The sequence below is a fragment of the Jaculus jaculus genome, chromosome 22 (assembly GCF_020740685.1).
Source record: "Jaculus jaculus isolate mJacJac1 chromosome 22, mJacJac1.mat.Y.cur, whole genome shotgun sequence".
NCBI classification, from domain to species: Eukaryota; Metazoa; Chordata; class Mammalia; order Rodentia; family Dipodidae; genus Jaculus; species Jaculus jaculus.
The window spans coordinates 12,242,053-12,269,224 of NC_059123.1; the positions used below are offsets into that span (position 1 = coordinate 12,242,053).

General features: G+C 42.4%; 1 protein-coding gene across 1 annotated transcript in view; it reads left to right on the forward strand.

The window, feature by feature from the left end:
- Positions 1-27,172, forward strand: part of Pik3c2g (phosphatidylinositol-4-phosphate 3-kinase catalytic subunit type 2 gamma) — a 336,855-nt gene that overhangs the window by 249,889 nt on the left and 59,794 nt on the right. Inside the window, exons 24-26 of the mRNA XM_045139435.1 lie at positions 6,755-6,911; positions 18,741-18,850; positions 20,110-20,250. Of these exons, the coding sequence (XP_044995370.1) occupies positions 6,755-6,911; positions 18,741-18,850; positions 20,110-20,250 (408 nt within the window). The remainder of the gene's footprint in view (positions 1-6,754; positions 6,912-18,740; positions 18,851-20,109; positions 20,251-27,172) is intronic.

Consider the following 27,172-nt stretch of genomic DNA (forward strand, 5'->3'; position numbering starts at 1 on the left):
GAATAGACTGTCTGTCTGATGAACAACCAGTCCATTGCTCTTCTGCCTGGTCTTGTTTGGAGCTTCTCCCTCTCTCTCTGTCTCTGTCTATTGTACAAATTTTGGAGTTTTACATTCAATATAAGAAACAAGATGAAGAGATTGCATCCCTATAGCATTTACCAGTTTCCTTTAATGGTAATATCTCATAGAATTTCATATTATTTATATTATATTATATTATATTATATTATATTATATTATATTATATTATATTATATTACAGTTATCAGAATCAGAGCATTTGGTAGTGGGAAGATTTCCCAAAGAAATGCAATATAAACAGGACTTTAAAGAAAAGGCTGGTTTAATTGGTGGGAAAAGAGGAAAGCCTGTCATCCTGGGAGTGGGTCACATGGAGACAGAAGACGATGCATGTAAAGCAGCAGGCACACAGGAATACAATGTCACTCAATACACCAGGCAGGGCATCACCAGCTTCAAATGGGCCACCATTGCCTTCTATGCACTGCATTGCTGTGGCTTGCTCACTGTCCCACTCTCCACAACACTTTATGCTTTATTTTCTTTATGATCCATAAACCTCTGAGCCCTAGCCTCCAGCTTGAATTGTAAGACTCCACTCGGGCTTTACTCAGAGACCCACTCTGTTAGAACAAAGGCTGATGTTCTACCCATTTTAAATCTTCCAAGTGTGGGGACCCATGCACCGAAGTATCTTTCCTGCTGTGATGACGGAGGCTGTGTCTTCCCCTCAGTGTGTTTTGGAGCCATCAGAGCCGTCCCACCTTCATGTGCGCACTTGTCATCTCGCAGCAGTCGTTTAGAGACTGTGTCCTTGGCATTTAAACAACCTGGCCTGCATGCTCCCCGTCCTCTTCCCGCTTTGTTCAAGTCCACAAACTTCCTGAAAAGGTGTTCTAGGAATTCTAGACATCCACTTATCGTGACTTGTTATGTCAACTCAACAGGGCCTAGAATCCCCTGTGAGACGTGCTGAATACTGGGCCAGCCTTGTGCTTGTCTGGGAGAGGTTATCGTGGTCAGGTTACCGGAGGTAAGGAAGATGTCCCTTGACCCTGGTGGCACCATTCCATGGGCTAGGGTGCAGGGAAAAAAATCTAGAAAAAAAGAAAAATATCCAAAAAAAAAAAAAAAAAAAGGAGGCAGGGGTTGAGGAGCAGCGTTTCTCTCTCTGCTTCCTCAGTGTGGATTGAACGCAGCTGGCTGCCTCAAGCTCCTTCCTCCATGCCTTCCCCCACAGTGGAGCTTAACCATGGGCTGACAGCAGACCCGTCCTCTGTTAAGCTGACTTATGGTGGGTGTTTTGGCCCAGAAATGAGAAGCTGCCTAATGTACTTGCCTCCTTTTCATTCCTTAAAATCATCTGACTGGACTGATTCTTTGTGACTTAAAATCTCGAGCGGCCTCCATAGTGGCAGATTGAGCAATGTTCATACTTTGCCTGATTGTTCAGCTTCAGCAGGAGTGGATGGAGCCTTTCTGAGAATACCTCCTCACCTTCCCTTCACAACGTGTTCCTCTCCTTTCTCTCCTCTTCTCTGCACAGCACCCAGGATGATTTCCTCCTCCTAAGCCCTCAGCCATTTGATTCCCAAGACTCACTTTAGCCCTCTTCCCTGGGTATTCTAAAATTTTAACCATAATTTTGATATCATCTATATCCAAGGCTTTTATCAATGTCTATATCTAGATAACTCAAAAGAACAGCTTCTGAGAGAGTTATGTGTTCACATGTAGTCATAAGAAGTAGAACAACAAGATTCCATATACCACTTACCAGTTTTCACCAGTGGTAAATGGAATTATAGCCTGATTATCACAGTGAAGTACGGATGCTGATGTAGCCTACACAAGAAGTTGCAGCCCAATGAGCATCTTTCATGAGGCCCTTGTGTAGCTGGACCTTGTTACCCCGCCCCCCGTCCTTATCCCCTGACAACCTCTCTACTCTCTGTGCAATTCTGTGATTTAAAGAATGTTATGTAAGTGGAATCAAATGATAATGTAGTGTTTAAAAATGTGTTTTATTATGTAGCATAATTCCTGGGAGAATTATTCAAGCTGTTGTGTTCTCAAAGCTCTGTCCTTTTATTGGCATACTATTCCAGGAGACCGATATAGCACAGTTGGTGAAACCATTCATCTGTTGAAGAACATCTGGATTGTTTAAGGTTTCCAGTTATTATGATTAAAACTGCTACAGACAGTTTATGTATGAATTTCATAAAAAATAAGTTTTCGTTTTTCCTAGACAAATGCCCAGACCTATGGTGGTTATATTTCATGATAGTTGTGTATTGTTGCTGGCTTTAAGAAGCTGCCAAATAGTGTTCCAGAATGGAAACTTGTGACCTAAAACAGAAGAGATGAGCACACTTCCCCCAGCAGTGTATAGTGATACAGGCTCCAAATTCTTACCATCATTTGGTATTGCCATTACTTTTTTCTTTTAGCCATATTGATGTCTATGTAGGCATATCTCATTATGAGCTTCATTTGCTTTTCCCTAATGGCTGGCTGGTGACAGTGAACACCTTTTTTCACATACTTACCATGTGTATATCCTCTTCCATGAAATATCTCTTCTTGTTTTTTGTCCATTTTCTCATTGTATTATTTGGTTTGCTTTGTCATTAAATTTTGAGTTTGTTAAAATATTTTTATGCTAACGTCTTATTACTTTGTGGTTAGCAAATAATACTTCCCAGTCTGTTCTTTGTATCCATTTAATTCCACAGGGAAAAAGGGTTGTTTAAAAATGAGTTGCCTGAGCTGGAGGGATAGCTTAGTGTTTAAGGCGCAGGCCTACAAAGCCTAAGGAGCCTAGTTCAATTCTCCATGTCCCACATAAGCCAGATGCACATGGTGGCACATGCATCTAGAGTTCGTTTGCACTGGCTAGAGGCCCTGGAACACCCATTCTCCTTCTCTCTCTTACCCTCTCTCTGTTTCAAATAAATTGATAAAACTAAAAATAAATTGAATTGCCTCTCCTTAAGTTCCCAAAAGTTTCTCTTTAATGAAAATTGCATAGTTTTGTGTTGTTTTATATTTGTGTGATAAAACTTTGAATTCATTTTTTGTTTGAGATATGAAGGATCAAGGATTATATGTTTGTTTATAGCTATCTAATTACAACCAAAAACTACCCATATTCCATCAAGTTGCTTTGGAAACTTTGTCAAAAAAATCAATTTGGGGGTTATTGGGCTACCTCAGGTGGTAAAATGCTTGCCTTACAAGCATGGGATTGTGAGTTCAATCCCACTCTCCACATTAACCTGTAATCCCCATACTGTATAGGCTGAGACGGGGATTACTGGGGCTCTCTGGCCAGCTAGTGTAGCCTGATTAGAGAGCTCCAGGCCAGTGAGAGATACTGTCTCAAATGAAGTGGATGGCAATTCTGAGGGTTTCACCTGAGGTGCTTCTCAGGCTTCCACGTGCACAGACACACACACACACACACACGAGCATAATAAAACCATCCTGGCATATTTACACGGGTCTGTTCCTATGTGGCTTATTCTGTTCCACTGACTTATAAGCATGTCCCTCAGCAGATGCCTGATCCTTTATACTGGGCTGCTAGCACCCCAGTGCGTAGGGGGGGGAGGGGTGAGCTCTACCTTACGGGCTAGTAAGATGGGAAGCATAGACATGTGAGAGGAGGAATGGAGAGATGGTGCAGCAGTCAATATGCTTGCCTACAAAGCCTAACAACCAGGGCTCAATTCCCCAACAAAAGCCAGTAGCACATTTGTCTGGAATTCGTTTGCAGTGCCTAGAGGCCCTGGTACACCTATTAGCTTGTTCTTTCTCTCTCTCTCCCACCCCCTCTCTCTCTGCAAATAAATAAATAATATTTTAAAAAGGAAACGTGAGAGGACTTGAATTTGTTCCCTACTTTAGAGGAAAAATTATGTTCATTGTATTAGAGCAGAGATATCCAGGAACACTTAACTTTTCTCACACCATTTCCACAGTTCTGTTCACAGTCAACATTGTACATGGGGTACAGCTCATTGGTAGAGCATTTGACTATGCAGTGAACATAGTACAAGGTATCGAAACAGCACCTTCGTAAGCTGCTAACATGTAAATGGAGCTTTGTTTCTGATTATAGAAGGTGTGGGAGACATTGCTGAAGGTCTGCTGAGACGTAGGCAACTATGACAAGTGCAGGGCGAGTGATGCATGTTGAAAATCCACGGAAGGCCTTATAGCAGATTACGTGGAAGGGCGTGGAGGGAGTGAGCTCTCGCAGTTAGAATGGAATTTACTGGGGCTCAGGAGGTCGCTCAGTGGTTAAAGATGCTTCCTTCTAGAGCCTGGGGATAAAGTTCAACCCTTCCCAGAACAGAAAGCAAAGCCAGATGTAAAGTGATACATACATCTGTATGCCTAATGCACACAGGGAGAAAACGGGAGGCAGAGCCAGCGGAATGGGCAGATCATGGGCAAAAGGCTGTCTCACAAAAGATGGAAGCACAGCAAACAGACCTTGAGGCTATCCGCTGACATCTGTTCACCAAGGCACCCGTCCCTATACACAAATAAATAAAAATTACTTAAAAATTAACGATAAGTATATAAGTTAAATAAATAAACGTGATTAACCAAGGACATTTTGAATTACACAACAGAGAGATTTAGCTATGAAACGTTTCAGCTCTGAAAGTCCATTTGCTTATTTGAGAACTAACAGTGAAATTTAATATTTATTGAGTGCATGCTGTGTGGAGGAATATGTTATAAATACTTTTTCATGATTTAGTTATTAATGCTCTCAGCAGTATCACGGGTCAAATGACTTCATCACCATTTTATTTATTTATTTATTTATTGAAAGAGGGAAATGGGTGTCTGTGGTCTCTAGTCACTGCAAATGAACTCCAGATACATACACCACCTTGTGCATATGGCCTACATGGTAACTGGAGAATCAAACCTGGGTCTTTTGGCTTTATGGGAAAGCATGGTAACCACTAAGCCATGTCTTCAGCTCTCCCTTTCCATTTTATAGAGAAGGAGATTAAGGAATAGAGAAGAAACGTGTCTTCCCAAGGTCAAGATGGGGCAGAACCCAAATTTGAAGCCTGGACAACGGGCCCTGCAGCGGGGGCCCTGAGCATGCAACCTTCCTGTAATGGTAGCAGCTCACAGTGCATGGCCCTCTCCAGGAACCAGACATTTCTGCCCATGTTCCCAGTTGATCGTCACAGGAAATCTGAGCTGACTTGCTTGTAACCATTTCACTGAAATCACCATGCCCAGCTTCATAGAGGGCAATTGGGGAGGATAAGATCAATGTACAAGTTTGAAATAGTGAAAAATAAATAAAAATTAAAACTTAAAAACAAACTTAGTAAACCACAACCAAAAATAGCTGAAAATTTCTTAAGATGTTTCCCTGAAACCAGAGCTCACTTCCCCAGATCTGCCAGGAAATGGCTACATGAACTTTCTGGTTTGAAGTTTCTATGAATAAGACAGCTGTTTGCCATTTCCAACTCTACTATATTTTTATTAAAATGTATTATTAAATTGAAACAGTATTCTTTGTTTTTAAAAAGAGTCCCCATGAATACTGTGACTCTCGTCAACTGTGACTTGATCTAACCTTATTTGTATCCAGGCTGCCAGGCTCAAATTTGAAACATGCCTTATTTCATTCCCTTTTTACCCAAAACTCTCTTCCCATTTCAAATGTACCTAGAAGACCCTAGAAATGTTGATATAAAAATTGCATCCTATCATCCATGTGTCCAATGTCTTTTTTTAAAGTTTATTTATTTATTTTCAAGCAGAGAGACTGACAAAGAGTGGGTATGCCAGGGCCTCCAGCTTCTGCAAGCACACTCCAGATGCATGCACCTCTTGGTGCACTTGGCATTATGTGGGTACCGAGGAACTGAATCTGTGTCATAAGGCTTTTCAGGCAAACGCCTTACCCACTAAGCCATCTCTCATACCCCAATGTAAGTCTTTATGTGTACAAAGGGGGGTTCTAAGTGCTAACACTACATGAGAAAAAACTGACAAAAGTTAGGAACACGGGGCCTGTTTGTCCATCCTGAGACTACAGGGGGCGGTATTGCTCACATAATAACATGATCTGCTGTGTGCTTCCCGTGTAGTCAGCGTTTCAACTGAGTTACGTGTGGTGTGAAATACGGTTAGCAGACCCCTTCCTTAAGCCTATGTGATAGTAAGTTGGTAGCTCTTTTTTGTGTTTAGATTACTTCTAAAAGAATTGTTACAGTGTCTTAGCTTTTACACAAACTTTGTTAATCTTTCTTTTCCTTAAAGTAAAAGAAAAATAGTTTGAGAACTACTCAGAGGTCAAACACGTGACCTGCTCCAGCATTGCAAGGTTCATCAGTGAATCCATATTCTGTAAAGACTTTACATAGGCATTGCTTTCATCATTACCTGGGCCTTGGAGTTTTAGTAGATACATTCTTTCTAATAAAAGTTGGAGTTAAACACTTGAGCCCATACAGACTGCTATAAGAGAACACTTAGTGCATTTTGCCGTGACACAGCCCAGTTCTTCAAAGCCCTCCACGATGAGTCTTTCCATTACCTGACAATGGGGGAGATTTGCCCATTGGGATAGCGAGAAAAGAATGAGAAAATTCAACAGGAAATAAATAGTTGCTACAATTGCCTACAAACCATTTCTCCTCCTTATGACGGAAATTTTATTTGTTTGTCTGGTTTATAGGGATCGAGCCCCTTTTATTTTCACTTCAGAAATGGAATACTTCATCACGGAAGGAGGGAGAAACCCACAGCATTTCCAAGATTTTGTGGAGCTCTGCTGCAGAGCGTATAACATCGTCAGAAAACACAGCCAGCTCCTCTTAAACCTTCTAGAAATGGTAAGTCCCTTGGAGAAACAGAAAAAACAAGAAGCTTTCTTCATGTCTCTTTTGGTAGTCTATTTTTGCTAATGTCTTGGAGTTGCCCCAAAGAGCTATTCAAAACAGAAAGCAGTGAATAATTAGAGAGCTCCATGATCCAGTTTATAAACACAATCCTTGACAATTTAATATGTTTGCTCATAGCTATTGTCCCAGACATTGCTATCACAACAATATTGACACTTCCAGAGCTCATCCAGAAGTGAATTTTGACTAAGGTTCAAGGGAAGCCATTGTAAAGACGGCATCTTAAATTGTACTATACATTAGGATTTTTCAATAATGCCTTTAAAATCCTGTCTCATGCAAGCATCTCACCAGTTTATGATGTCGACCATTCCCAGATCCCAATCCCAATTTCTACTTTTGAGCATATGCCTTTTTTTTTTTTTCAGATTAAGAGTCAAAAAAATGTAAAGGGGGGCTGGAGAGATGGCTTAGCGGTTAAGCGCTTGTGAAGCTCTGTGTCTGTCTCTCTCAAATAAATAAATAAATAAATATTTAAAAAAAAATGTAAAGGGGAGGCTTGCAAGGAAGGTGGCTCTGTCCGTGCGTTTGCTACACAGGTGTGAGGGCCTCAGTGAGAGCCCCAGCACGCCCGGGCATGCTGAGTAGAGTCCTGTGCACCCATAAGCCCAGCGCTAAGAGGGCAGAGACGGGTGGATGACCAGGCTAACTACACTAGCTAAATCAGTGTGCTCTGGCTTCTTTAGGAGACCCTGTCTTGGGTTGGAGTGATGGCTTAGCAGTTAAGGAGTTTGCCTGTGAAGCCTAAGAACCCAGGTTCGATTCTCCACTACCCATGAAAGCAAGATGCACAAGGTGGTGCAGGTTGCTGGAGCTGGTTTGAAGTGGCTTGAGGCCCTGGCACTCTCATTCTTTCTATCTGCCTCCCTCCCTCTCTCTCTATCCATATAGCTAGTTAGCTCTCAAATAAATACGCAAATAAAATATTTTTAAAAAGAGACTCTGTCTCAATATATAAGGTGGAAAGTGATTGAGTAAAACACCTAACTATGACCTCTGACCCCACATGCACAAACACATGCATGTGTACCCACAAGCATATGAAAACACATACATACGTGCATGACACCACACACACACACACACACACACACACACACACACACACACACTCACACGCGCACACGCGCAATAAAATGTAAGCTGACTTGGTAACAACTGGACTAGAGTATATTAGTAGTATATACCAGGACTATTGAGCCATGGTCCTTTTAGCCAAGAAGGGAAATCCAGTGTTTCATTCCACTCTCCCATGCCACAGAGACATAGATACACTGGGCTAACAGGAGCTTGAAGTACCTTCTGGGGAAAAGCTGTGGTGCTACCTTTGAGAGCAGACACCCACAGCACTCATTGCATCACTGCGTAAGACAGGAGCATACCACTGGTACATCAGTATGGGGTTTGGAATCAATCAAAAATAACTGGTTTAGGGCTGGAGAGATGGCTTACAGGTTAAGGTGCCTGCCTGAGAAGCCTGGGGATCCAGGTTCAATTCCCCACTAACCATGTAAGCCAGATGCACAAGTTGGCACATGCGTCTGTTGATCGTTTGCAGTGTCTGGAGGCCCTGGCATGCCCATTCTCTCTCTCTCTCTCTCTCTCTCTCTCTCTCTCTCTCACTTGCTCACTCACACACTCTGCCTCTTTCTTCCCCCTCCTTCAAATACCTAAATAAGTAACTGCCTTAGAGCTTTCAGATGATAATTATTCTGCTAAATAGTTGTTAAAGTCACAGACTTGGTGGTTAGGGGCTGAAGAGATGGCTTAGTGGTTAAGTGCTTGCCTGTGAAGTCAAAGGACCCTGGTTCAAGGCTCGATTCCCCAGGACCCACATTAGCCAGATACACAAGGGACTCAAGCATCTGGAGTTCATTTGCAGTGGCTGGAAGCCCTGGTGTGCCCATTCTTTCTCTTGCTCTCTCTCTCTGCCTCCTTCTTTCTGTCACTCTTAAATAAATAAATAAATAAAAAATCTAAACACAACTTGGTGGAAGGCCTCCCTGGTTTTGAGCACTGTATGATACATTTTGGTTGCAGGGCACAGGTCCACATTCCTCAGCTCCCATTTGTCTCACATCACCATCTTATAGACTTGGTGAATAAGTGATCTACTAATGAATGCTTTGTATGTAATAAGGTGTTATTTGATTTAATTTCATAAAAATGCTCACAGTTAACACAAAGATCTTAAAACAGTGCCCACCATGTAGTTGAATTCAATTAATTAATATCATTATACAAGATCTTTTTTTAATTTAAAAGAATACCACCCAACAGGATATCTTACAGTCATATGTTATTTAAAAATTCAGGGTTGATGAATTGAGAGATGGCTTAGCAGTTAAGGTGCTTGCTTGCAAAGCCAAAGAGCCCAGGTTCAATCCCCCAGTACTCATGTAAAGCCAGATGCACAGGGTGGCACATGCATCTGGAGTTCATTTGCAATGGTTAGGAGGCCCTGGCAAACCGATTCTCTCTCTCTCTCTCTCTCTCTCTCCTTCTGCTCCCTCTGTCTCTCCCTCTCTCAAGTAAATAAATAAGTGAAATGTTAAAAAATTAGTTCCTCAGTTTCACTAGTGACTTTTCCACATTTGCATTGTTTTGGTACTGTAGCAATTTGAATGTAACCCCCCCCCCACATAGCCTCATGTGTTGGGATGCAGAGCCCCCCCGCCCCCACTAGTGCACTGGGAAGGTTGTGAGGCCTTGTAAGGTGGCACCGTGCTGGGAGAACGGCATCACATCGCTGGACAAGGGCTGTGGCTGTTACCACCCACCCCTGCCGGCCACGCTGGGCTTACTCTTGCTGACCGCTGATGTGAAGCTATGATGCCCAGCTGTCTGCTCCTGCCATGTTCTCCCTGCCATTGTAAACCTTACCCTCAAGACCCGAAGCCAGAAACAAACCTTTCCCTTCCCTAGGATGCTTCTGTCCATGCGTTTTGCCCCAGCAAGGAGAAAGTAGCTACTATGCTACTGAAGATTGAACCCAAGGCTTTGCATAGCGCAAGCAAGTGCCTTCCACTGAGCCACACCCCAGCCCTCACTAATCACATTTCAAGTGTTCGACAGACACATATGGATAGTGGCATGACACTGGAATGCACATGTATGAAAACTTCCATCATAACAAGAAAATAAGTTGTACTTGACAGTACTGCATACACATTGACTTTGTTGCAATGGGGGCTGGAGAGATGGCTTAGCGGTTAAGCGCTTGCCTGTGAAGCCCAAGGACCCCGGTTTGAGGCTCGATTCCCCAGGACCCACGTTAGCCAGGTGCACAAGGGGGCGCACGCGTCTGGAGTTCGCTTGCAGTGGCTGGATGCCCTGGCGTGCCCATTCTCTGTCTGTCTCTCTCTACCTCCTTCTCTCTGTCTGTCACTCTCAAATAAATAAAAATAAACAAACAAACAAAAATTTAAAAAAAAATCTTGACTTGGACTCTGGCTTTAACTTTGAAACAACATCACATTCTATCCTCCGAGCCTTGGAAGAAAATGAGGATGGATACATATTATAAACATATCTTTCATACATCAACACTTCGGTCTCTTCTACTATAAACTAGATTGTGTGACTCTGACCATCTCTGGAACGCCCGTGCTTGCTTTCTGATGGATTGTCAGATCTGCAGTCTGGCGCTCCATTCCACTAGACCGTATTGCAGTTGTGGAATTCCTTAAACTGATATCAAACTGAGTCCACAGCCCAAAGGAAACTCTACAAAGAGTACATCTGTGAACTTGGCTTTATTTATATAATAAACATCTAGGCAGTATCAATCCTAATGTCCCCTTTGAATCTAGCATGATAGACTTTACCAAGACCTAGCTCATTAATCCACTAGAGCTCTTGAGTGCGAATGATATGCCAGAAACTAACTGATACAGTAGCATATAAGATCTAGAGTTTTAATGAAAATTAAGTAAGGAAAATAAAATTTACATATAAGAGTAATTGAGGTGCCTGTCATTTGTAAATGTTTACAATGCTACAAATGAGTGCATAAAAGGAGTAGTTACAAATTCTAATAGCTGCTTAACCTGACACAGACATTGCAAAATTAAAAGCAGAGAACAAAAATATAGTTGGATATAGTTTAAACTACTTCTCACATAACACAAATAATCAAGCAAGATAAGATAATACAAAGGGGGTTGCCTCAAAAACTATTCACAAAGTTATTGGTAGACTTTTTTCTCTTATTTAGTAAATTTAAACATGTGAGCTACATTGTCAAAGAGCTGATAGGGTTTTAGGCCAAACAAAGAGGTACATGCCTATAATCCCAGCACTCAGGAGGCTGGGGCAAAAGATTTCAGGTTCCAGGTTACTCTGACTCCAAACATTTAAAAAAAAAATTGGACTGGAGAGATTGCTTAGTGGTTAAGGCACATGCCTGCAAAGCCTAAGGACCCAGGTTCAATTCTTCAGGTCCCACATCAGCCAGATGCACAAGGGTGCATGCATCTGGAGTTCGTTTGCAGTGGCTGGAAGCCCTGGCATGCCTACTCTCCTCTCTCTTTCTCCCTCTGTCTGTCACTCTCAAATAAATAAATAAAAATAAACAAAAAATTTTTAAAAATTTGATGTAATAGATTCCATTCAAAATAAGTAGAGGGCTGGAAAGATGGCTTTGTGGTTGAGGTGCTTGACTGCAAAGCTAAAAGACCCAAGTTTGATTCCCAAGGACCCACGTAAGCAGATGCACAAGGAGGCACATGCGTGTGGAGTTCATTTGCAGTGACTCAATGCCCTGGTGAGCCCATTCTCTCTCTCTTTCCCTCCCTCCCTCCCTCCCTCCCTCCCTCTCTCTCTCTCTCTCTTTCTCTCTCTCTCTCTCCATCTTTCTATCTCTTAAATAAATAAATAAAAATAAAATACTTTATAAAATGAAGTAGAGGGATGGTGTGTTGATCACATTTTGAGATAGATTTTCATACAAATGTTAAAATCAACTATTTGACCTTTCTTGTGTGTAAAGGCAGAACTCTGCCTTTGTTTTAATTAAATCAAGTTTTAGTTTTAAACTAAAAACCTTGTCAATGGAGGATGTTCATTTCTAGGACACTCATTCAGAGTAAGCATACAACCTCAGATTTAGACTCCTGCCAACTTTGAAATAGCTCTTTGAAGCAGTGTGTACCCCATTGAAGCAGTGTGTACCCCACTGAAGCAGTGTGTACCCCATTGAAGCAGTGTGTACCCCATTGAAGCAGTGTGTACCCCATTGAAGCAGTGTGTACCCCATTGGCAAATGCATGCACGACAATAGTGCGTTACTGCCTTGGCTTTCCATCACTTACCTCCCAGTTCTCTACTTTTCACCCACTCACGCTTTAAATAAAGCAATGCATGAAGGTTTCAGCACCACATGCTCTCTAATTAAAGCTCCTTATAGGACTGGAGAGAAGGCTTAGTGGTTAAGGCGCTTGCCTGCGAAGACTAAGGACCCATGCTCTACTCTCCAGATCCCACATAAGCCAGAATCACAAAGATGAGGCAAGCACAAGGTCGCACATGCCCACTAGGTGGCGCAAGCATCTGGAGTTCGGTTTCAGTGGCTGAGGCCCTGGTGTAACAATTCTTGCTCTCTCTCTCATAATTTTTTTAAATTTAAAAACCTCCTTATAAAATTAAAACAGACTTTAAATCTGTGAAAGTTCATTTTCTTTTTTTTAATGAGAGAGAAAGAGAATTGACATTCCAGAACCTCCTGCCACTCAGCCACTGCAGTGGAGGTCCGGACGTGTGCTACCTTGCACACATGTGTGCACTACCTTGCACACACGTGTGACCTTGTGCACTGTGTCACCTTTGCATCTGGCTTCTGTGGGACCTGAAGAGTTGAATGTGGGTCCTCAGGCTTCATAGACAAGTGCCTTACTGCTAAACCATCTCTCTGGCCCCATTTTCTTTTTTAAAATAATATGTATTTTTATTTATTTATTTATTTATGTGAGAACATGTGTGTCAGGGCCTGAACCACTGCATGCACTGCCTTGTGTATCTAGCTTACCTGGCTACTGGGGCATCAAACCTTGGACTTCCCAGGCAAGTGCCTTAACTGTTCTGCCATCTCTCAGCCCTGTGAAAGTCCATTTTCTATATGTTCATACGTGGGTCCTTGGGAATCAAACTTGGGTCCTTTAGCTTTGCAGGCAAGCACCTCGACCACTAAGCCATCTCTCCAGCCCTCTAGTTATTTTGAATGGAATCTATAACATCAATTTTTTTTTTTTTAAGTGTTTGGAGTTAGAGTAACCTGGAACTTGAAATCTTTTGCCCCACCCTCCTGAGTGCTGGGATTATAGGCATGTCCTTCTTTGTCTGGCCTAAAACCCTATCAGCCCTTGGACAATGTAGCTCACATGTTCAATTTTACTAAATAGGAGAAAAAAGTCTACCAATAACTTTGTGAATAGTTTTTGAGGCAACCCCCTTTGTATTATCTTATCTTGCTTGAGAAGAACCACTCTTTCCTTCCATTCTGTCTTAAACTCATGCTTATGTTCCTGTCTTTAGAAATAGTTCACTGTTTTATTGCACCATGACCAAGTTACAACTGGAGAAAGACTTGGCATGGGCCTTCAATTCAGAGTTCTGTGAATGGTCAATATCCAAGATTTTAAAGCTTTGGCGTTTGGTGAGTTCACTGAGGAGTTAATTACAAATCCTCAGCAGAACGTGTCTAGTTTTCAGATATCGACAGTGCTTTTCTTTCCTCTAGGAAGATCAGGGGAACAAAATAATCTATGTAATTCCTGTCTTGCCTTAAAAGCCACATCTGCAGGAGACCCAGGAGCATTACTAGCTGAGCACACTAGCAGAAAAGCCTGCATCTGCCCAGCTTTTCCCTCATTAAAAAAAAAAAAAAAAATCAATATCAACTGTTATAGAAGACTCCCAAAGAACACAGGGACCATTCACCCACTTTCAAATGTTTATCATACCCATTATTATATCAGATATTTCCCAGCAGACATCTTTCTAGCTTCTCTATGTTAGAAATGGAAGATGCTGCTTCCCTAAGCAAAGCTATCAAAATCGATTTTGACTTAGTAACAGGAGTATGCAATAGGAACCAACACATTTCCCTTGTCCTTTAAAAGTGACAGACGTGGGGCTGGAGAGGTGGCTTAGCAGTTAAGGCTCTTGCCTGCAAAGCCAAAGGACCTTGGTTCGATTCCCCAGGAACCATGTAAGCCAGGTACACAAGGGGGCGCATGTGTCTGGAGTTCATTTGCAGTAGCTAGAGGCCCTGGTGTGCCATTATCTCTCTCTCTCTCTCTCTCTCTCTCTCGATTAAATACTAATAATAGCAAATGGCTGACATAGTCATTATATGAGTCTGTTCATACTTGCCTATCCCCCATGCCCTCCCTGTTCCCCAGTATTGCACTTACACTTACCCGTGCACTTGAGAAAAGAGACAGGCAACGGGAACACAGCGCAGGGAGTCAGGAAATGCCCCTGGCTGAATGGAGCCAGCGAGGGGCGGCCCTACTGTGTGGCGCTGAGAGTTACAGGACCCGAAGCTTCTTGTACCAGAAATCAGCACGTGGCGGGTGAGCTTGGGTCTTTGCTACCTTGTCAGCCACATGAGGAGGAAGCTAGGCTCATCTGCTTTGGCTTCGTCTGCACTTAACTGCTGAAGCATGCGTGTGTATGTGTGCATACACATGTGTGTGTACGTGCAAGCATGTGTGTGTGCACATGTGGGTGTGCTTGCGTGTGTGTGTACATATGTGTGTGTGCATGTGCATGTGCGTGTGCACGTGTATGCTAGTGCGTGAGTGTGATTTCAGTAGAGGAAGGAATAAGCACAGCACACCGCCCTCTAGAAAATGCCTGATACATCTTGACCAAGCCAGTATGGATTCAGAGTGTTCATAGAAATTAGACCCCATTTCAGACCCTAGAGACGAAGTCTGTTATTTTGAACGATATTTTTTTCTTTATTTGAGAGAGAGGGAGGGAGAGGATATGAATGTGGGTGTGCCAGGCCTGCAGCCATGCTGCACATGAGCACTAGACACATGCACCACCTTGTGCCTCTGGGTAACGTGGGTCCTGGAGAGTCAAACCTGGGTCCTTTGGCTTTGCACATAAATGCCTTATCCACTAAGTCATCTCTCCAGCCCTTAAGTCTGTTCTTTAGTGAATGGATGCTCATATGGGCTGTCTCAATCACTATGCAGAACTCTACGTGCAGAGATAACATATGTCAAATCTAGGTTCTACTTGCTGTAGGGAATAACCCTCCCTTTGGCTGGTTTTTGTCAAGTTTTAGTGTCAATATTGGATTTGCTAGTAGTGGCTTTTTAAAAAGCCTAATAGCATTAGCTATGTCTCCCTTCATTTATTTATTTATTCAATCAACCATGTGATCATTATTCAGCAGACACTCATTAACTCACTCTTGACTCTTATAAAGAGCCATGCTAAGCAATACAAACAGCTCAACGTTGAGTCAAAGTTGAGTCTCTGTTCACAAGGAAGTTAAAATCCAATGTAAGAAGTCACTCCGTGAACAGAGCACAGCAGGAGCTGTGAGTCAGTACTGGAAAGAAGTGCAACCGAGACCTGAGCAGTTGTACAAAAAATCCATAAATCCATAAACCTCACCAAGACATAGCACTTTGCAGAGGAAGAAGTGTTTAAGCTGAATCTTAAGAAGGGTTGCCAGTAGATACAAAGGAGATGAAAGAAAGACGTCTTTGGCCAAGAGAAAACACATATGTGTGATGTTTTAAAGAGCATGAATATGACATGTGTTGGAAACAGAGGCGAATATCATTACCCAGTGTGGTCCTGATTGAAGACCTCTGCACAAGGTAATATGGAAGCGGCAAGTCTCATATTATATTATGAAAGGTATTTATGACCAGAATGAAGATTTTATTCTTTAGGGCATGGGCACTTGAGAAACAAAAAATCTATTTGTCCATAGTGGAGAAAGTGCCACCGTTTTACTTGGGTTTTAAGCAGACAAATAAGAAGTTAATAAATTAAGCACAAGGAGTAAAGAAGCTATTCCAGAAATCTAAGCAAATGATGATATGAACCAGGATAATAATTGCAAAGCAAAAATAAGAATGAAGCTGAGTGTGGTCCCAGCACTCAGGAGGCAGAGGTAGGTGGATCACCATGAGTTCGAGGCCAGAGACTCCATAGTGAATTCCAAATCAGACTGGGCTAGAGTGAGACCCTACCTCGAGAAAAAAAAAAGAAAGAAAGAAAGAAAGAAATCAATGAATACAGCACCCTGGTGAGGTGTTTTTGATAGAATTAAGTAACTCTTGATGAAAATGAAAAGAAAGGGAATCACACATGAATTTCTGGTTAGTTGGGCAATGGAGGCCTTGTAAATACAGATATATCAATCAAAACCTGAAGGCCAGACTTACAAACGAGAATCTGCTGAAAGTTAAATGCCTGAACTGGAGAGGCTAGGGGTTGTTGAGAGGAGAGGCAGCTGAGGGGTCACCAGGAGCAGCGGGGCGTGTGCTGGGCTTCCGTTACCCTCCGCGTGTGAACGGCTCCCAAGTCCACGTTGCAACTGTGCGTGCTGCGCGCCTTTCATCTCTCAGTACCTCCTCTCATCACTCAGGTTTTCTCAGCTCTGTTTCCCACACAGACCTGAAACCCTGTAATGGCTCCATCGCAAACCAATTCCTAGTCCAGCCTCCTGATAATTTTTCATTCATACATAGTGATCTTTCCAAAACACAAATCAGGTCTTTTACATGTGGATACACTTCGCCATTGTTCTCTTGACTTTAGGGCACGACACAAAATTTTAATATTGCTAAAATGCCCGACCCTGTCTGCTTTCACACAGTCACAGGATGTCTGGGTTCTAGAAAGTCTTCCTGAGCTGCTTCTTGTGAGTGCACTGAAGACACACTGCCCTCTTCTGTATGTATGTCCCTCGGCATGAAGGACAAAGAGAAAGAGAACAGTTTCATGATTACGTGATTCTCTTGAATGTCATCGACTCAATTACGACTTCACCCATAGGCCGCAACAGTTGACCGTCCCATCCTTTATTGTTAAAGTCACTTCTCACTGAAGGTTTTCTCTTCTTGAGATGAGAAAATACATTACCTTAGACATAGAATACTGGCAACTGCTACATTCTACTATTTCCTGTCCTCTTCTTCATCCTCCTCCTCCTCCTCTTGTTCTTTCTCTTTCTTGGCAAAGTTTAAATTTATTTCAAAACTATCAAGTTTTTCTCAAAAAATTTTGTCTATAACTGGAAATAATAATAACTCTTCATTCTATAGTGTAATATAAACTAATCCTCCTAAAGATTAGCAGAAAAATCCCTGCAAAATTTATACTTGATTTTTTATTGCTTTAATATTCAATAAATATAGCCACTGCTTACACAGATATATTTTTTTCTCAAAAAAATCGTTGGGGGGCTGGAGAGATGGCTTGGTGGTTAGGCTCTTGCCTGTGAAGCCTAAGGACCCCGGTTCGAGGCTCGGTTCCCCAGGTCCCACGTTAGCCAGATGCACAAGGGGGCGCACGCGTCTGGAGTTCGTTTGCAGAGGCTGGAAGCCCTGGCGCGCCCATTCTCTCTCTCTCCCTCTATCTGTCTTTCTCTCTGTGTCTGTCTCTCTCAAATAAATAAATAATTTAAAAAAAAAATCGTTGGGGCTGGGAACATGACTCAGCATTTAAAGGCCCTCACTTGCAGAATATGATGCCCCAAGTTAGATGTCCAGTACCCACATAAGTCAGATGCACCAAATGGCATATGCATCTGGAGTTCATTTGTATTGGCAAGAGGCCCTAGCATGCCCATTTCCCCTCTCTCTCATTCTCTCCCTGCTTGCAAATAAATAAGTAATATATTGTTAAATTGTTTTGTCTACAACTGAAGATAATATTCCTTTACTGTACAGTACAATATAAATAAATATTTGTATCAATTAGCAGAAAATTACCTGTAAATTTTATATTTAATTTTCATTACTTTAGTAATATTCAATACATAGTCACTGCTTACCCAGATAAAATTGTGTTCATATAGAATGAGTCGTGAACTGATAAAAGAACAAAGCATTAAGAACCAGAAAGGTGACTTTTATATTGCATTCTTGGGCAACATTTGACATGGACATGTTACTCAATTTTGTGGAAATTAAACTTGTCTTTTTTTTTTTTCTTTGAGCTAGGAACTCACTCTAGCCCAGGTTGACCTAGAATTTACTATATAGTCTAAGGCTGCCTTTAAAGTCACAGCAATCCTTGTACCTCTGCCTCCTGAGTGCTGGGATTAAAGGTGTGTGCCACCACACCCAGCTAAACTTGTCTTCTTTCAAACTTTATCATATGATTTTTGTGTAATGCTGTGTCATGTATTTGATTCTGCCAGATCATGTTGGGTTATTTTGTATTCCTTTAGATGAGAGAAAATTGTGACTTAACAGGATTAAAATCACTGATTTCAAGTGATGGTTTCAGAAATTCTGCCATGGGAAGAGGAACATTGTCATTCTTACCTTACTAGTTCATGAGGAGACCATGAAGGAATTATTAATGTGTGGGCACTTTGCCAACAGCAGTGGTTCTTTTTATGGTTTCATGGGGTGCTACATAGAATAGGTTTAAAGGAAGAAACTGATTTGCACTCATGACTATAAGCTGAAAATACATGCTTGTATATCTACCTATCAGTAAGTTTTTATCTGTATCTTTTGTCTCTTCTTTTTGATTTGGGGTTGTGTTGGTATAAAGATGCGACACGCAGGATTTCCAGAACTAAGAGGAATTGAAGACCTGAAATATGTTTATAATAATCTTCGTCCACAAGACACAGATATAGAGGCAACAAGTCACTTCACCAAGTAAGATGGGCTCTGGTGTGTGTGTGTGTGTGTGTGTGTGTGTGTGTGTACACATTTGGCAGATGCACAGTCTACCGCTAAGGTGATTGCAGATTCAGCAGTCATTTCTCTGAGGCTGCCATCTCGGACATGCGTCTTCATTTTCAAAGAACAGAAACACACACACGTGCCTAGCGGCGGCCGGCACCAGGGTTGCTGGAGCGTGCCACTATTTGCTAACCAGTTTCTTCATCCAGCAGATTGCTCAATATGAGGTCATTGAAAAGAGCGAGGTCTGACATAAATGAATTGGTTGTCCTACTTGAACTATGTCCAGAGAAACAATTTGGAGAAAATGATTTATGATGAAAAATATACCCACTGCTTTCAACTGTAAGACAATACAAATATTGAGATATTTGGTCAAAGACCTGTGACTGCCTTCTGCTTTTAATCTATTTCTTTATTAAGCAAGTTTGGGAAAACACAGGTGTACATCAAGGCAAGTATCTGGGCAGAACAAGTGAATATCAATTAGACTTCAAACCATTGTCCAAAGGGCAGTGCATTTTATAATGTAAGACCCCTCCGAACATCTCCTTCTGAATGGACAACATAATTCCTAGCCGATTTTGGCTAGCCAATAAGTGTCAGCTGTCATTATCCTAGTCAAAAGCTTAAGTAGAGAAATATAGAACCCTTTCTTTCCTGTGGCTGTTAATAGTGAATCCTATTTCAGTCTAATTTTCTAATCATTCCAATATTTTCAACCAGAAGTTTATGTACACAGATAATTTTGCTTGTGCATGTGTTACATGTGTGTGGTGTGTGTGCATATGTGTATGGATATTCACATGGATGTGGGTATACATGTGTGGGGCATATACATGTGTGTGCATGTGTGTGGAGGTCAGAGGTTGACCTCAAGTGTTTTGTGACATCTCTCACCACCCTTCGTACTTACTAAGACTGAGGAGCCAGGGTCTCTCACTAAAACCCAGAGCTTGCCAATTTGACTAGTTCAGATAGCTAAGCCAGCTTGCCCCATTTCTGCTTCTGCCTCTCAAGTACTGGGATGGCAGTCTCCAAGCCCCGCCCAACACGCACGTGGACGCTAGGGATCCACACCCCAGTCCTCACACCTGTGTGGCAAGCGCTTCATCCACTGAACCATCTTCCCAGCCTGATTATTTTCTCATGAAAATGGAATGTAGGTGTGAGGAGAACAAAGGATAAAATTAAACCTCTCCTGGGCTTTCCTTTTTCCCTCCCCTTTCTAGAATGCACAGTGAGGAATGTCCCTCATTTCAGGGGTACCACGATATTTCACAAGAATGTCTTCTGTACCCTCAGAGAACATTGCTTGTCTCAGGGAGGTCTGCAATGAATCGCAACGGGAAGGCTGCCATCGTGGACGATAAGTAATGACAGAACTTCAGTCAGCCGAAGTTAGCTATACTGATGCAGACAACAAACATTCAGAAGAGAAGATGCAGATATAAAGAGCTAAGGGTCTTGCCCATGAGCAGAAGAAACTAGAAAAAGAACCAGAACTAAGGTTGGGATCTTCTAATTTTTTTGTGTCAGAGATTTTCCAGGAGTCAAAACTGGAAACTTTAGGATATTATGGAACCCCAGGCAGAGACCCTATTTAGGGGGACCAATAAAACCTCCCTGCTACCTACTCGGTTTAAAATAAAATCTGCCATTAGAAATTTATTAAGGAAGATTGGCACATTACCCTTTAGTAATAAAAAATGTCCTCAGCATTTAGGAGGCCAAGGCAGGATGATTCTCATGAGTTCAAAGCAAACATGGGGGACATAGTTTATTCTAAACCAACCTGGCTCCAGGGTGAGGTCGTGTCTCAAAAAAGTTACAACCACCTCTCAAATAAGGTTTTGTTTTTTTGGTTTTTTTCCTGTCCGAGGTAGGGTCTCACTCTAGCCCAGGCTGGCCTGGAATTCACTGTGTCATCTCAGGGTGGCCTCAACCTCATGGCAATCCTCCTACATCTGCCTCCTGAGTGCTGGGATTAAAGGCATATGCCACCATGCCCACCTTCAAATAAGTGTTTTTATATTTAATTTAAAAAGTCATAGAGTTGGGAAGATGGCTTAGCAGTTAAGGCGCTTGCCTGCAAAGCCAAAAGACTCGGGTTCAATTCCCCAGGTTCCACGTAAGCCAGATTCACCAGATGCCACATGCATGTGGAATTTGTCTGCAGTGCCTAGAGGCCCTGGTGTGCTCATTCACTCTCTCTCTCTTTTTCTCTATCTCAAATAAGTAAATAAAATAAATTTTTAAAAAAATCATAAATATTGACAACTGTCTGTGGCCAAACACACCAGCTTGAAGTTAGGAGTAGGCAGAGTAGATAGACCCTGGCTGTCAAAGCCAAGAAACTCCCAGGTTACCTCAACCAATGGCGGTGTACACTTGGAGGAGACTCACAGTCTTCTATCAGGAGAGCAGATTCTGGATGTCTGAGTAGCCAAAGGCAGCTCCTGGGAACATACCAGGAAGAGTTTATTCATTTACTAAGGCCATCCACCCAGGTCTTATTAACTCTGTCCAGTTTGAGTGGATTTGAATGGTGCCAAAACAGCTCCCAACAAATTATTCCTTTCAGGAGTGGATCCCTCTGGATAGAGCTCCTTCCCTTCATTCCACTGATCGTCCCATCCTTACCATGCAGAACACACACACACACACACACACACACACACACACACACACACACACACACACGGCTGTACATTGATTGAATGGAAAAGGCCTTTTGGGCCCTGGCCAAGGAAAAACTCAAAGCAGGCATCTTCTGTGAGAGTTCCCACTCTTGTCTCCCCGACACCTGACACACCCAGATCTGTAAAGCACACGCTTCTGAATAAGACTGACTTTGCTTCATGCAATTCAACTTCATCAGGGCGTGAGTGAATGGGAGCAGATCTCCGCCTGCAGCCTGGGAGCAGTGAGCCACCCATGGGCATACCTCTGCCAGGCCAATCCACAAACTTGCTCGTGTTACGTGGTCTGTTCTGCTAATTCGATTTCCTGCTACATTTGTGCAGGGCCATTTTAGAGAAAGGGACTGGTTCTCCGTGGCAGACTTAAAAGACATCTGGTTTTGTAAGCCAGGATGCATCGTTCCAGTGTTTAATGAGGCTCCTGGCTCACCATTTCCTCCCTCACTTCCTAGATCCTGCTAATTCCACTGTCTGTGTGGAGCAGTACCCACCACTTATGTTTTTCTCCAAACTGCTCCTTTTGGGGGCAGATTATTTCATAATGTCACCATCAATCCTACTTTGTCAACTTAGTTCATGTGCAGAATCGTAAGTTTCCTACCCAGCCCTGGTACGCCAGACAACTGGTGCATAATGCGCAAGCCCGGTAATTCGGGGCCCTCTGACCTTCCCTGCCGTAATTCTACTGAACGAGCCATCTTTTCTGGTATTGCTTAATTTATTACCGAATTACATGCTGTCTTACATTTCATCTTCATTAATTATACTGGTCAATGACATCAATGTCTCTCAAGTACAAAACATATTCCCATTTCTAAGAATATCTTAATGTGAAATAAGTCCTATTAAGAGAAAATAATGATTTAAACATTCACTACTAAATATATGGACGACATTTAATAATAGCTAGCATGGAATGCAGTTCTCCTATGTGTCAGGACCTGCTCCAGGGTTTTCAGAAATAATGTCCTTACTTACATGATAACCCATTGAGGAAACAATATTTTGATCTACAGCTTTAAAATATTATTTATTTATTTATTTATTTGACAGGGAAAGAGAGGGAGGGAGAGCAAGAGAATGGGCCCACCAGGGCTCCAGCCACTGCAAACGAACTCCAGGCGTGTGTGCCCCCTTGTGCATCTGGCTTAAGTGGGCCCTGGGGAAACGAACCTAGGTCTTTTGGATTTTCAGACAAACATCTTAATTGCTAAGCCATCCTTCTAGCCCAACACCTTTAGATTAGAAAATTGAGGCCCCAAATAAGTGAGACAAATGACCAGAAACCATAGCTGGTAGGAGCTTTATCCGTAGGTCAAATTTTGATGGTCAGATTCCAGAATATGGGGTTTCAAGCAACAGTCTGCACCACTTGGAGTCTGTAGAATACAGGGTCTCAATCAAGAGCCTTGGCTCCACGCACCCTGCTTCTTGTGTAGGGTCTCAGATACCTGCTGCTTCATGAGCCAGACCCTAGTTTCTACAAAGGTGCTTCATAATCTGTTCGGCTACAGTTTGACCAAAATATACTCTTCACCCTTCCTCAGACACTAATCCTCCCTCATGTCCCGAACACCCCAAACCTCAGCAGATACAGACGCCCCTTCATGGAGCGATTATCTCTGTGCTGTCACCAGGGATGCCCTGAGTGTCTGGTTCCAGATCTGCTGTGATTGCCATCTTTGGGAAATCGCCTAGAGACGCATGCCCAGTGCCTCCTCAGCTTTCCACACCCCTCTGTCTTCTCTTCTGCTCATTCCCGGGGCCTTGCCGCTCCTTCAGTACTTTTCTTTTCAGAGAGATCCCCTGGAAGCCCACTCTCCCTTCACCTCCAAAAACCTGTGTCATTAATATATTTTATCCTCAAGTTTCACTGGCATGTCTTTATTTCCTACATACTATTTAATGCACATGTAGCTTGTCTGTTCCGTTATTCTGTGGGCTCTCTGGTTGGCACCAATCAAGAGGTGAGGACCTTGCCTACCCCATATTCCATCCAGTACAACGAAGGGCTTGGTAAAGAGGGACAAGAAATGCCATTATGTGTGCCTGTGGTTATTCAGCATTCAAAACGGATTTCTGTGATCTCTTATTTGCATGTTTAAAATTCCTAAAAGATATTATTTTGCAGGTAAGTCCTTCAACAGTGAATAGAACTGGCTTATAAAATATCTATGCTAATTATATCTATTACAAAAATATCTATGTGAATATGATAATGCAACTTTGACCTTATGCTTGAAATAAAAGTTAGAAAGTACATGCAGAAAGACTACCGATAATGTATTTGTTCCAGAGTTTCCCAAGGATACCAGCATCCAAAAATACTCAAGGTCCTTAGGTAAAATGTCATGGTCTGACATCCTCCTGTATACTTCAAATTACTTATGAAGTCTAATGCAATGTAATTGATATGCAAGTAGTTGTGATATTATATTTTTATACTTACTTTTGTTGATTGATTGATTAAAGAGAGAAGAAAAGATGGAAAGAATGGGTGTACCAGGGCCTCTAGCCACTGCAAAAATCTCCAGGCCTGTGCACCGCCATGTGCATCCGGTTTATGTTGGTCTTGCAGAATCAAACCTGGGTCCTTAAGCTTTGCAGGCAAGCACCTTAACTGCTAGACCATCTCTCCAGCCCTTGTGACATTACGCAGATTAGGGAACCATGACAAGAAGGGAAAATCCATCCATGCTCAGCATAGATGAAGTTTTAATTTTTTTTTCAAAAGTATTTTCAACTCATGTTTAGTGAAATTTGTGGTCATGAATCTCACAGACAGTAACATTCAAGTGCATTTTTTTCTCTGTGTAAATGGTATTGTTCTCTTGAGTTGCTCTCTGACAGATCACATGGATTTCAGAAATTAAGAATTTAATAATTTAAACAAAAAAGAAATCAAGTTCTGTAATGGATCCATCATGGGTATTTTGTGCTTTGATGAAGATTCAACCAAACACACACACACACACACACACACACACACACACACACACACACACAGTATTAAATATATCATATAGTATTTGAGAGACAAAATCCAAGTACACTTAAATTCGTTCTACTTCTTATCTTTGTTCTGACAATCTAAAGGGGTTGTATGCCACTGCTTATTCTGACATAACTACTAAGCTACATAAATAAATAAATAAAGATAAAGACCTGACAAGAAAACGCAGCCACTCCCCACTACTGAGGTCACAGCTGTGGCGCATGTCTGAGCCCTAAGCCGTCAGAGATGAGAACACCCGAGGGTCTCCGTCCACCTTTCACTTCTAGCATCAGAACAGCGCCCTCTGAAGCTCACTCGAAAGGAAACTTGAACTTGAAAGGGAAACAAGATGCCTTGCCTGTCTCCCTAAGTGTTCTGAGTGGTGCAGAATTGCTGCCTTGTCCTGGGGAGGTCCACACAAAGTCAAGAACGGTCAGGAGTGTCTCAGAGGATACTTCCTGCTGTGTGGCATTCAAAGATACATTGTACGCAGGGGGAGAGAGAGAATAGAGAGAGGTTTGCACACCACTATCAGTCTCTCTTTCTCTGCTTCCCTAACTCCCTTCTGGTCCCTGTACAGCTGAGCATCATTGAAGGGAATTGGGACTTATTGCTCTGCAAGCCGATTCTCTCATTGAATATCCGCAGAGCCCACTGCTAGGCAACAAAGGAAACCATCCATTAAACCCCGTCCAAACCAGCTATTTCAGAAATTTCAATCACTCCGGAGCTCGGGTTAGCTGTCCTTAGAAAGAGATGAACTCCTCCACAGACTGCGCCTCACCGCCCACCTCCCCTCCCACCTACACACAGTGCCTTCCCCTCATCCACTTCCTGCTCCAAGCGCAAGACAGGAAGAAAAGCTCCATCTATTCTCACTCATCCCCTTGGCCTGCCACACAGATTCTGTGGTTCAGGAAACTGCTCTCCAGCTAAAAATGAAGCTAGCAGGAAGCAAAGGAAAAAACTCCACACTGAAAAGAAAAATACCTGCATTGGAGAGACAGTTTGCTTATAAAAGCCAGGGCGTCTAGCTGCTATCTGTAGGATAAAAGATAAATGCAGATTCAAAACATAACCAACCAACTCTGGAAACCAACAGGACCTGTGTGGTTTCCAATGGAAACACAGACCTCCTGCTCTGCTCATCACTGCCTGTCATTTTCTACATCTCTCTGCCAATTTCCTCATATTTTCTAGTGTAAATTCCAGACAGAAGCGGGCCAATTCACTTACATACTGAACAGGATCTTTCATCCAAAGCCTCCTGGATTCTATTGCTCAGCCCACGCCCTACCATTGGCGTTCTGCACTGAAGACCATTACAGAGAGGCTTCTCCCCACAGAACTTCGGAGAAGTCTTAGGAGGTGCCATTGAGCAGAACAAGTTCAGTGGTGGATCTGATACCTGCAAAATGAGTACACAGAGGGAAAAGCTGAACCTGGGGCTGGAGAGATGGCTCTGTGGTTACAGGCGCTGGACTGCAATGCTCGATTGATTGCCCATGCTCGAATCCCCATGTAAAGTCGGAACCACAAAGTGCCATGCGTGCCTGGAGTTCATTTTCAGGGACAAGAGGCCCTGCTGTGCCCATCTCCCCTCCCCCAACCCCCTCTCTCTCTTTCTTCCTCCTCTATCCTTGCAAATAAATAATTAAAATAATTAAATAATTTAGAAGCAGGAAAAGAAACGCAAACCTGGAGGAAGTACAGTGTCTTACTCTCTAAACCTGGAAGACAGATTAATGGAGAAAGACAGATGGAATTTCCTGTCACTGTGAACGTCTTCTCGTGTTTGTAACTTAATTACAGTAACTGATTTGAATTATACTGATTTTATAAGACCCTCTTGTTTTTGTTCTTTTTGCCTGCAAGCATTATGCATGCTCTGGCATCTGCCTTTCCCAGTCTGCCTGGCTGGTCACAGTTAGGATGTTTGACAGCTCAGCTGTCGTTCTGAATGCTGGTGATAGGAGAATCTCTGGCTTGGATTGTAGAAGTTGTACTGACAAGTTGCCTAAATATCAAGTCAGGATACACCTTAGCAATTAAGCAGTAAAAAGTGATCTTTTGGACTCTTTGGGATAGTATCAGTCTAATGGTTAAAAACATCTGAGAAGTTTAATGTACCAAAAATCACTAGTTATGACAGATGGGTACTCTGAGTGGCCTGGTGCCATAGCGGCTGTCCCCCACACAGCAGTTCACCTAGACATTGCACACAGCCGCTCATTCCAGCATCAGCTAGCCACCAGACTAAAACCACTTACTATTTTAATTGTAATTTTTCTTATTTTAAAGCTTTTATAACTTCAATTACAGCACCATTCATCACTAATGATTACTTTATATGCCTGCACTTTAAGGCTTATTTTCTTGGTTGGCATAGGATTTAATTTGAATATTATTCATGAAATAACCTGGCTTTTTAAGAGTGGGGAGAGAAACGTGGACTGTCATTGAAGGCATGTTTCTTTAGAGATCCCTCACACCAGCCTTCCCCCAGCTCCTCCATTCCATTTGCTCTAATTCAACCAGGTTTCGCAAGGTGCCTCTGGGAGAAGGTGAAACAGTGACCTATTCTTGGTTGAGGCCATG